Source organism: Vipera berus (assembly GCF_964194415.1).
Source record: "Vipera berus genome assembly, chromosome: 5".
Taxonomy (NCBI): Eukaryota; Metazoa; Chordata; class Lepidosauria; order Squamata; family Viperidae; genus Vipera; species Vipera berus.
The window spans coordinates 102499881-102510974 of record NC_138207.1 but is presented as its reverse complement, the minus strand read 5'-3'; the positions used below and the strand labels follow the sequence as shown (position 1 = coordinate 102510974).

At 48.9% G+C, this 11094-nt stretch overlaps 1 protein-coding gene across 4 annotated transcripts in view; it reads left to right on the top strand.

Annotated features, from left to right (window-relative positions):
• The first annotated feature begins 10186 nt into the window (after positions 1–10186).
• Positions 10187–11094, top strand: part of DLG5 (discs large MAGUK scaffold protein 5) — a 93538-nt gene continuing 92630 nt past the window's right edge. For all 4 annotated transcript variants that reach the window (XM_081329714.1, XM_081329713.1, XM_081329712.1 and 1 more), the window contains exon 1: positions 10187–10831. In XM_081329714.1, the coding sequence (XP_081185840.1) occupies positions 10423–10831 (409 nt within the window). In that variant the 5' untranslated portion in view covers positions 10187–10422. The remainder of the gene's footprint in view (positions 10832–11094) is intronic.

Below are 11094 nucleotides of genomic sequence, written 5' to 3'. Positions count from 1 at the left end.
TGAAACACATCAGCCAGGAAGATTTGGTCACTGCAGGATTTTGTCTCTGAATGGTGATGAGCTGCTAGCATTTGACTTGTAAATCTGCAAAAAGGAAATTGTTCCTTTCCTTGTGTTAGCGGTACTAATGCTGAACAAAAATACTGTTAACCACCAGCTGCGGTGTTCTGGTCTGTGTCACCCCATAAATTTCATCCTTTTCTACCCAAATCTTTTGATCCTCTGAACTACTCTATTCTATTCTGCATTGTTCTGCTCTGTCCTGTCCTGTCCTATCCTATCCTATTTTATTTTCTATTCTGTTCTGTTCTATATTCCATTGTTCTATTCTATTTTCTATATTCCATTATTCTATTCTATATTCTATTGTTCTGCTCTGTTCTATTCTGTATTCCATTCTATTCTATTCCATTCTATTCTTATTTCTATTTATTCCATTCCATTCCTTAAGGGAACTTTTCCACCTTCTGACTCCAAAATTGCTCTTGTGCTAAGACAACAATTCCCCAGGGCACTTATATCAAACGGAGCGTGCCAAGGCTGACTTTAATTCAGCTGTACTTTAGGACAATCTGTCCTTGCGCTTGGAGGATAATATGCTCTTGAATTGTGAGCTGGGATATGACAGTCATCACCATGATGACCTTGGACATTTGGGTAGAAACAGCGTCCTGCGGTGAGGAAACAAGAGCTGGGCTTTGTGCTAGCACTTCTGGGTCCGTGGGATAGAGTAGGTTGACTTATCTGGGGAAAGTGTGTGTGTGTGTGTGTGTGTGTGTTAAATAAGACAATTTGGCTAAGATTCACCATAAAGTGGTGGGACCACCATAAAGTGGTGGCTTGGCCATGCGCCTTTGCAGCCTTGGGGGTGGGCGGCCTAGAGACCACAAGGACTAGGGGTGACAAAATAGCAGCATTCCAATATTTGAGGGGCTTCCACAAAGAAGAGGAGGGGGGGGGTCAACTCTTGTCAATTGTTCAGGAACAAATATATGAACTGGGAAACAAAACCTCTAGAAAAAGAGCCAACAATTATTTACATAGGCGTGGGAGTCTGTCACAGCTACTTTAATAAAACCTGAATCCACACACAAAAAATGATGCATTGGGATCTGTGGGTTTACATGTTATTGTTTGATGTTGCCGCAGGTACACCAGCTGTTAGATCCATAGAAGATTCTATTCTATTCTATTCTATTCTATTCTATTCTATTCTATTCTATTCTATTCTATTCTATTCTATTCTATTCTATTCTATTCTATTCCATATTTTCTATTCTATTCTATTCTATACTGTTCTCTATTTTATTCTATTCCATTCTATTCTATTCTTGTTCTATTCTATTCTATTCTATTCTATTCTATTCTATTCTATTCTATTATTTCCTTATTAAATTCCATTCCATTTCTTCAGTTCAATTCTATTCTATTCTATTCTATTCTATTCTATTCTATTCTATTCTATTCTATTCTATTCTATTCTATTCTATTCCTTCTCTTTCTATAATTCTATTCTATTCTATTCTATTCTATTCTATTCTATTCTATTCTATTCTATTCTATTCTGTTCTATTCTAATTCTGTTCTGTTCTGTTCTGTTCTATTCCATTATATTATTATATTATATTATATTATATTATATTATATTATATTATATTATATTATTATATTATATTATATTATATTATATTATATTATATTATATTATATTATATTTATTATATTATATTATATTATATTATATTATATTATATTATTATATTATAATTATCCATCCAGTAAATGCTCAGCTCCATCCAGTCACCCCGACTCTACCCTGAATTAAGGGATTACAGGGTTGTGAAACGTAGGAGGGCCACTTTCAGTACTGATCCAGCTAGATTTGCCTCAGTGGACATGATACCCATTGCTTTTCTTAAAATGGGGGTTAGTTCACCTTGCGTCCACCTTTAGGGAGAAGAGAATTCCCCTTAAATTTCCTCCTGATGAGAATGCCACGGTGGATGTCGCTATGTCGCAGATCTCACAGCTTCATCAGGCACCTATCCCATTTAGGTGGGGGGGGGAAAAAAACCAAACAATATTTTTGTTCTATTTTAGCAGACGGGAACCCAAGTAACCACCACAAAGCTGAGATATCACAAAAAATAAGTGTGAGGTGGCATCACCTGCCCCTTACAGACATCGTACGATATCGCAATGGGGAAAAAAAAAACAAAGAATCGTAATAATTTGTGCTAATTACTTTATTTGTCCCCTCTCCCTCCAGCCAGTTGTCCGGGGGGGGGGGGAGAGAGAACAGGTGGAAGGAAGGAGGAGAAAGGTATGGGTAGGTCTTGTTTAATGACCAGAAGGACGAGGGGTGACATGATAGCTGTTTTCCAGTATCTCAGGGGCTGCCCCAAAGAAGAGGGAGTCAAGCTATTCGCCAAAGCACCTGAAGGCAGGAGAAGAAGCAACGGATGGAAACTCATCAAGGAGAGAAGCAACCTGGAACTAAGGAGGAATTTCCTGACAGTGAGAACAATTAACCGGTGGAACAACCTGCCTCCAGAAGCGGTAAAGGCTCCAACACTGGAAGTCTTTAAGAAGAGACTGGACAGCCATTTCTCTAAAATGGTATAGGGTTTCCTGCCTGAGCAGGGGGTTGGACTAGATGACCTCCAAGGTCCCTTCCAACTTTACTATGATGATTATGATTATATGTAAGTAGAATTGTGAGATGGATGTGTCCACGGGGAGCATAGTCACTACAGGTGTGTCTTTTCAAAAGCCAGTTCCAATAACTGAGATCCACACTTAAATCAATGGGAGCGAAAAGGCCACACCATGACAAGTTGTACCGTGTTCATCTCTCTCTGAGTCTACTGCTAAATCGTTACACAAGTGTTGCGAAACGTCCAATTGCTGTGCCTCGGGACGTAGCCAACTTTGATTGATCTTCAAAGACTATGTAAGGTCAGGTTTGGTTAGCAAGTGGATGGAAGACTAGAAGAGAATTCCAGGCACTATAAAAAATAATAATAAAATATTGAGAATTCCAGGCTGAAATTATAAGCTGGACTGGGAAGCTGGGGGAAAGAAGGAAAAAAAAACATCCCAGAAGGTGGGAATTGTAAAGTATTTTCAAATTGTTGCTAAGAAAACTTCACAGATGTTGACCGCATGTTGAGCTTTATTTGACATAGTCTCTGAAGGGATAACCTGGAGACTGCAGAGAAGAATTAAAAACGTATATAAATAGGTTAGAAATCTCTACATGCATCGTTATGGAGAATGTTACTGCGATACTATTTTATGACCTGGTTGCTTTCTTGTTTAAACCTCGTCTTGCTCCTACCCAGATTCTTGAGCTAGATGATGGCTGGTTTCTTGTCCCGAGTTTGCGGTGACACCGTTCTTGAGGGCTGAGTATTTCAAGCAGTCTGTAATAATAGAAAATCAGTTCATGCCTCATATTAACAAATTCGAACGCCCCCTGATATAGAAGCTCCTTGGGTTGTGTGCAATTCAGCAACGTGTGAAGAAGTGGCATTTGTGACTGCAACTGGCATCAGCCGGGGGTAGCAGAAGTGTTAAGTGAAATCCTGCCTAAATAATTGAATTTATTGATGTTGAGAACGTGAGCAAATGTTGTGCGAACAGCAGTTAGACAGTAAAAGGAGGCTGCTCTCCATTTGAGCAGGGATGGCACCATTTCCAGCAGATGGCAATGCTTTATATTCCCAAGTTCTGCACGTTGTCTCTCAACTGAATATCTGCCTCTCTCTTTTTCCGTTCATTAATACTCAACAAAACTTTTCAGGGACTTCCAAGAGACATTTTGCTTCCTGGCCAGTATCAGCAAATGGTTGCAGTTAGACGTGGGCAAGAATCGTAGTTTCCATGAGCATGGAAGCAATGAAAATGTTGGGGAGAGGGAGAAGAAAGAGACAGACACTGAAATATATCTGGAGCACATCACCTAGCTTGGTTGATCTTGAAAAAGCAAAGAAGCATTAGATCTGCTAGGACATGGTCAGGATATCTCAGAGGTGGAACTGGGGAATGAATTTCCTAGGGAGCAAAAAAAAAAATGCATCCCAAAGATGCTTTTTCAGGGGGCAACGGGACTTTCTTGTTTTTCTTTGAAGACGTTTCGCTTCTCATCCAAGAAGCTTCTTCAGAGCTGAAGATGCTTCTTGGATGAGAAGTGAAACGTTTTCCAAGAGAGCTGAAGAAGCTTCTTGGATGAGAAGTGAAACATCTTCAAAGAGAGCTGAAGAAGCTTCTTGGATGAGAAATGTCTTCAAGGAAAAACAAGAAAGTCCAGTTGCCTCCTGAAAAAGCACCTTTGGGACAACCATGACCTGGATGATGGAGAATCTCCATAGATATTCAAATGCATGTTATGAAGTCCCCTGTCTATTTAACACGGTCTTCCTAGCTGACGTTGGATGACCATCAAAAGCTAGGCTGGACTGGACCTGGATAATACATGAATGGGGGCCCACTGGAAGAAATTCCAGAGATGCAGGCTAGAATGGGAAGTCTAAAGAAGCCTAGAATTAGCTGGTGGCAAGCCATGTCCACACTACGTGCATCTTCCTTTTTTTAATTTACGTTTTAGTAAAGGTAAAGGTTCCCCCGCACACGCGTGCTAGTCGTTTCCGACTCTAGGGGCCGGTGCTCATCTCCGTTTCAAAGTCGAAGAGCCAGCGCTTGTCCGAGGACGTCTCCGTGGTCATGTGGCCGGCATGACTGGACGCCAAAGGCGCACAGAGCGCTGTTACCTTCCCACCGTAGTGGTCCCTATTTTTCTACTTGCATTTTGACGTGCTTTCAAACTGCTAGGTTGGCAGAAGCTGGGACGAGTAACAGGCGCTCACTCTGCTACGCGGCACTCGGGATTCAACCCGCCAAACTGCCGACCTTCTGATCGACAAGCTCAGCTTCCTAACCCACTGAGCCACCGCGTCCCTTTATTTACGTTTTAGCATCCTTTAAAAATATAAATAAATGAAGACTTCCAGGAGAGGGACGGCGAACTGTAGGCAGTTCTGTGAAAGCAGAGTGGACGGCAAAGTTCAAGGAACTGGTAAATGGAGCAGTTGTTTGGAACTCTCCAGATAAGGAGAGCACGGGAGATTGCCCACATGAGCTCTGGATGGCTGCTCCTCACAAGATTACAGGATAGCTGTTTTCCATAGGTCTGAGCACTGGGTAACAACAGGATTAGCCCCCTTGCTCACAACCATGGCGTAGGTTTTTCACGGACACCAGGTTTGCAAACCTCACTTTCTAATCATTTTGGATGGCAATATATAAACAGGGTGGGGTGGGTTTCCCCCCCCTTTCTTTGTTTATGTAAAATTTAAAAGAAAATATTGCCGGATCCAATCTGGGTCGGTTACCTATACCTGAAGTTTTGTCTTGTGAGCTTTTAGACTTGTGCCAGAGTCCATCCTAAGGGGAAACTTCTCTAACCTCACTGGCAGTTAATTATGGACCACGTTCACACAGGTTTTGGAGCGTGGCTTGACCGTTTGAGTTTTGTCCTCCAACCGTTTCCTTTTTCTTGCCTGTTTTTCTTTGACAAGGGTCCTAATAGGATTCTCCAGGTGGTTCTTCTTTGAGTTGGGATAGGCAATGCCCCTTGTGCATATTGGTGGCTGCTTTATACTTGCCCAATGGCAGTCCTTGATTATGACCTCTGACATACGTTTGCTGAATGCTTTTGCCGTGCATCTGCCCATCTCTGAGTTGACCGGTGGTGGCTATCGTAGGTTGCGTGGAATGACCCCTTCTTGAGTGCATTGGTGTAGGAAGCATAGCTGTTCGTAAGTGGAGGCCTCGCGTGCTGTGAAGGATTCCCAATGTCCAACTGTTTGAAGCACTAGCCGCCTGTGTCTCTCACGAACGAAGGCGAATATACGTGTCCCAGGATCACCTTGCAGGACCCAATCTGGGTCGGTCACCTATACCAGAAGTTTAATCTTCTGAACTTTTGGACTTGTGCTTAGAGCCCATCCTCAGGAAACTTTTGGGGTTTTTTATATTTTTTCAGGGATTTAATTTAATCTTTTTTAATTGTTTTAAATTTTTGTATCGATGTTTTAAGTACCCTGTAAACCGCCCTGAGTCCTATGGGAAAGGGCAGTATATAAATTCAAGAAAATTCAAATTCAAAAATTCAAATTCAAAATTCAAATTCAAACTTCTCTCTCACCATTCAGTACCGGTAGTTTCCAAAAGCAGAATGACCAACTCAGTGACCGATCCAGATTGGATCCTGCAACATTATCCTGGGACCACATGTGTTTGTGAAAATATGAAAAAAACCTTCCCCCCCCTCCTAATTCTTTCCTTCCCTTGGATAAAAATTTTCCAGAAGTGTTGGAAAATTATCGCCCCTTTGTGCAAGATTTTGCATTTTTGGCTCTCCTCTTTCAGAAATTTCAGCTTCTATCGCCTCTCGCCACCCACCGTGGCCAAAGATGCCAATAGGTCAGTGTGAACGCTCAGACACCCTACAAATAAGTTAAAACAGGTCATTATGACCCAGTATTTTCGAGCAACTGCCAAGAGAGGGCTAACGGAGCTGATATTTCTAATTTTTCACAAAGCCTTAAGATATGGTTACGCTGAAGACATTTTAAGAACATTTAAATTTGTCACCAGCACTCCAGAATAATTATTGCCGCTGATTCAAGATGACATAGAGCAGGGGTCTTCAAACTTGGCCCTTTTATGACTTGTGGACTTCAACTCCCAGAATTCCTTAGCCAGGCTGAGGAATTCTGGGAATTGAAGTCCACAAGTCATAAAAGGGCCAAGTTTGAAGACCCCTGGCTTAGAGAGTGTTAAGCCAGTCCATGCCAAACAATATCTCCTGCGAAGCCATGGTTTCAGTCTGGCACATCACAACGCTACTTTGTGGGGTCCTTGGTGCTCTCTGACCTTGGCCGTTTTTCTTGCAGATGTTTAATCACCAAGCTAGGTAACATCATCACCTAGCACTGATGGTGTCACCTACTTTGGTAATGAAACGTCTGCAAGAAAGCCAGCGAGCTCAGAGAGCACCAAGGACCCCATAGAACAACCTCGAGCTACAAATATTCTCTTCTATCAGTACAAAGGTAGTTGGAAGGAAAAGATCTTGATTGGTATAATGCAGTATTGGTGCCTACTCTGTGCCTAAGCTAGTTTTGCAGGTCTTCTAACAAGGCATCCATTCCTAGTGTAGGCAAGTCCATTCACCTTGCTGCTGATGTCCCAAAGGTGCTTTTTCTGGAGGCAAATGGGCTTTCTTGTCTTTCTTTGAAGACGTTTCCCTTCTCATCCCAGAAGCTTCTTCAGCTCTGACCGGATGGTGGGGAATGGAAGGATTTACAGTCCTTGCAGACCACGGGTCATTTACTTGAACCCCATCAGCATTGACAACTTCAACACGAGTCAATTGCAAAAGACAGCTTTGCCAAGCGGGCACGGTTTGTGTGAAACAAAGCTTGGATCTTCTGGTTGCCGTGACCATCTATCAAGCTGTGTGACCCATAAGCGTGGTCCTTAACATGGCTCAGCCCTTGTCCAAAGAATAGGCAGGGAGCACACAACTCTTAAGGCAAGGATGCCTCTGGCTAACTTTGTAGGTCGATGAGTTGCACAAAGCCAAGTTTTGTGTTGCTGACTAAGCTTTCACCTGCAGTTGATGCCATCAAGCTGAGAAGAAACCCTCAATCTGGGCACTGATTCTCTGGATGGAAACCAGTCGAGGAGAGAAGCAACCTAGAACTAAGGAGGAGTTTTGTGTAACAGTGAGGACAATCATTGGAACAAAAGTTGTGGGTGCTCCATCACTGGAGGCTTTCAAGAAGAGACTGGACAGCCCCTTGTCTGGAATGGAGTAGGGCAGGGGTCCCCAATCTCGGCAGCCCAACAGAGTGGGGGAGAGGGGAACCAGCCAGCTACTCGCACTGCCTGGTTCCAATGGGCCACAGCCGGGCCGTGACTTGCGAGCTGGGGGATCCTTGGTGTAGGGTCTTCTGCTTGACTAGGTGGGACCAGAAGACCTCAAGGCCCCTTTCAACTGTTATTCGGAAGAGGAGGGAAGGGTCTCCTGCTCAAGGAAGGGGTGGGGTAGAAGACCTCAAGGCCCCTTCCAACTGTCATTTGGAAGAGGAGGGAAGGGTCTCCTGCTCAAGGAAGGGGTGGGATAGAAGACCTCAAGGCCCCTTCCAACTGTCATTCGGAAGAGGAGGGAAGGGTCTCCTGCTCAAGGAAGGGGTGGGATAGAAGACCTCAAGGCCCCTTCCAACTGTCATTCGGAAGAGGAGGGAAGGGTCTCCTGCTCAAGGAAGGGGTGGGACGGAAGACCTCAAGGCCCCTTCCAACTGTCATTCGGAAGAGGAGGGGTCTCCTGCTCAAGGAAGGGGTGGGATAGAAGACCTCAAGGCCCCTTCCAACTGTCATTCAGAGGAGAAGAGAAGGGTCTCCTGCTTGCACGGGGGGGGGGGGAGTTGGTCTATAGAAGACCTCCAAGTTCCCTTCCAACTCTGTTATTCGGAGGAGGGGGGGGGAGGAGGAAGAGAGATGGGTCTCTGGCTTGAGCAGGGGGTTGGACTAGAAGACCTCCAAGGCCCCTATTCTTATTCTGCGAGTCTCCAGCCCTGCAAAAGTCCAGGGAGGCCTCCCCTCCAAGTCCCAACCAGGCCCGATCCTGCTTAGCTGCAGACCCACCACCACCACCACCACCACCACCAGAGCCGGGCCCGAGAGGAGCCCGATTCTGCCAAAGGCCCAAGCAGACCCGGCTGGCAACGGGGCCAAAGAGCCTCCTCCCCTGGGCTCCCAAGCCAGGCCGCTTCCCTGTTTCAGCAGCCGGGCCGAGGCTCCTCCGGCGCTGGGCCCGGGGGCGGGCAGGCCAGCCCGGCGCCCCGCTCCCCTCCCCTCAGGCCGGGCGGGGGAAAGGCCGGTCCTGCATCCCGGCGCTGCGGCGGCTGCAAGAGCAGCAAAGATGGCCGCGTGCGCCCGCCGCCCCCGCCGGAGCTGCTGAGGGGAGGCCCGGCCGGCAGGCGCCCCCGAAGCCGCCCCTTCCCCGCGGGCCGCCCCGACGACGCAGCCTGGGAAGCGGAGCCGCCGCGGCGGCTTCCCCGCCTGAGCGAAGGGGGCGCGGGCGGGCGAAGGGAAGGCTCCGCCGGGCTTTGTCCTCCCGCCCCGCCGCGCCGACCGGCCCCTGGGCGGGCCGGAGCAACAGTTGCCACTGGCGGCGCAACTTTGTGCCGAGTGGCGGAGGAAATCCGGCCCGGGGAGCGAGCGAGGGAGCCGGGCAGGGAAGGCCCGGCGCGCCCCTTGCCTTCCCTTCCCTTCGCTGCCGGCCGGCCGGCCTGCCTGGCTGCCTCTGGCCGGGCGTGGGAGTCCCCCGCGCGGCGCCCATTGTCTGAGGCCGGAAAGTTGCGGAGCTCCCTGGGCGAGTAGGAGGGGCCGCCTCCCTCCGTCGGAGCAAGGAAGGAAGGAAGGAAGGAAAGGAGGAAAACAGGAAGGAAAGGAGGAAGGAAGGAAAGGAGGAGAGAGGGAAGGAAGGAAAGGAGGAAAACAGGAAGGAAGGAAGAGGAAAGAAGGGAGGGAGAGGCAGGGAAGGAAAGAAAGGAAAGCAGGAAGGAGAGAGGGAGGGAGGAAGGAAAGGAGAGAGGGAGGGAGGGAAGGAAAACAGGAAGGAAGGAAGAAAAGGAGGAAAACCGGAAGGAAGGAAGGAAGGAAGAGGGAAGGAAGCAGAGGGAGGGAAGGAAAGAAAGGAAAGCAGGAAGGAGAGAGGGAGGAAAGAAGGAAGGAGAGAGGGAGGGAGGAAGGAAAGGAGAGAGGGAGGGAGGGAAGGAAAACAGGAAGGAAGGAAGAAAAGGAGGAAAACCGGAAGGAAGGAAGAGGGAAGGAAGGAGAGGGAGGGAGGGAAGGAAAGAAAGGAAAGAGAGGGAGGAAAGAAGGAAGGAGAGAGGGAAGGAAGGAAGGAAAGGAAGGGAGAGAGAGGGAGGGAAGGAAAACAGGAAGGAAGGAAGGGGGAGAGAGAGAGAGGGGGAAGGAAAGAAAGGAAAGCAGAAAGCAGAGAGGGAGGGAGGAAAGGAGAAAGGGAGGGAGGGAGGGAAGGAAGGAAAACAGGAAGGAAGGGAGAGAGAGAGAGAGAGAGAGAGGGAAGGAAAGAAAGCAAAGCAGAAAGCAGAGAGGGAGGGAAGGAGAAAGGGAGGGAGGGAAGGAAGGAAAACAGGAAGGAAGGAAGGGGGAGAGAGAGAGAGGGAAGGAAGGAAGGAAGGAAGCCGCCCGCCAGGACCTCCTCCTCCTCCTCCTCCTCCTCCTCCTCCTCCTCCCGGCCGCCGCCATCGCGGGCCGGGCAGCCGCGGCGCTTGGGGCAGGGGAGTCTGCGGGGCCCCGGCTGCTGCAGCGGCGGCGGCGGCCATGGAGCCCAAGCACAAAGAGCTGCTGGCCCGCTGTCAGCCGCGCCTGGCCGAGGCCATGAGCGAGGTGGAGCAGGTGATCGCGCTGCTGGAGGCGGCCGCCGTGCTGGGGCCCCGCGACCTGCTCCGCCTGCGGGAGGCCGGCCTGGCTCCAGCCGCCGCCGCCGCCGGGCCGGGGGAAAGCGAAGGCGGCGGCGGCGGCGGCGGCGGCGGCGAGGAAGGCGGCGGCGGGGCCGGGGAGCCGCTCCGGGCCAGCGTGGCCAAGGCCGAGCTGCTGCTCCAGCTGCTGCTGGCCAAGGAGCGCGACCACTTCCAGGACTTGCGGGTGGCGCTGGAGAAGACCCAGCCTCACCTGCTCGCCATCCTCTACCTGAACGCCCGCCAGGCGCCGCCCGAGGAGCCCGCGGCAGGTGAGTCCCGGCCCCGCCGGCTTCGGCCTGACCTGCGGCGGGGGGAGGAAACTTCTCGGCAGGCACTCCTCGACATGCGGCGCCACAATTCCGCTGTTAAGCGAGACGTTGGGGAAGTCAGTCTTTTCCCGCCGCCGCCCCCCGTCCCCCCCTCGCCCGCTTGCGACCTTTCTTGCCGCAGCCGTTGTTAAGCGAATCGCAGCAGGGAGAAGGTTGGTGAAGTGAATCGGACTTTGGAAGGATCTTTCCTTTCTTTTCTTTCT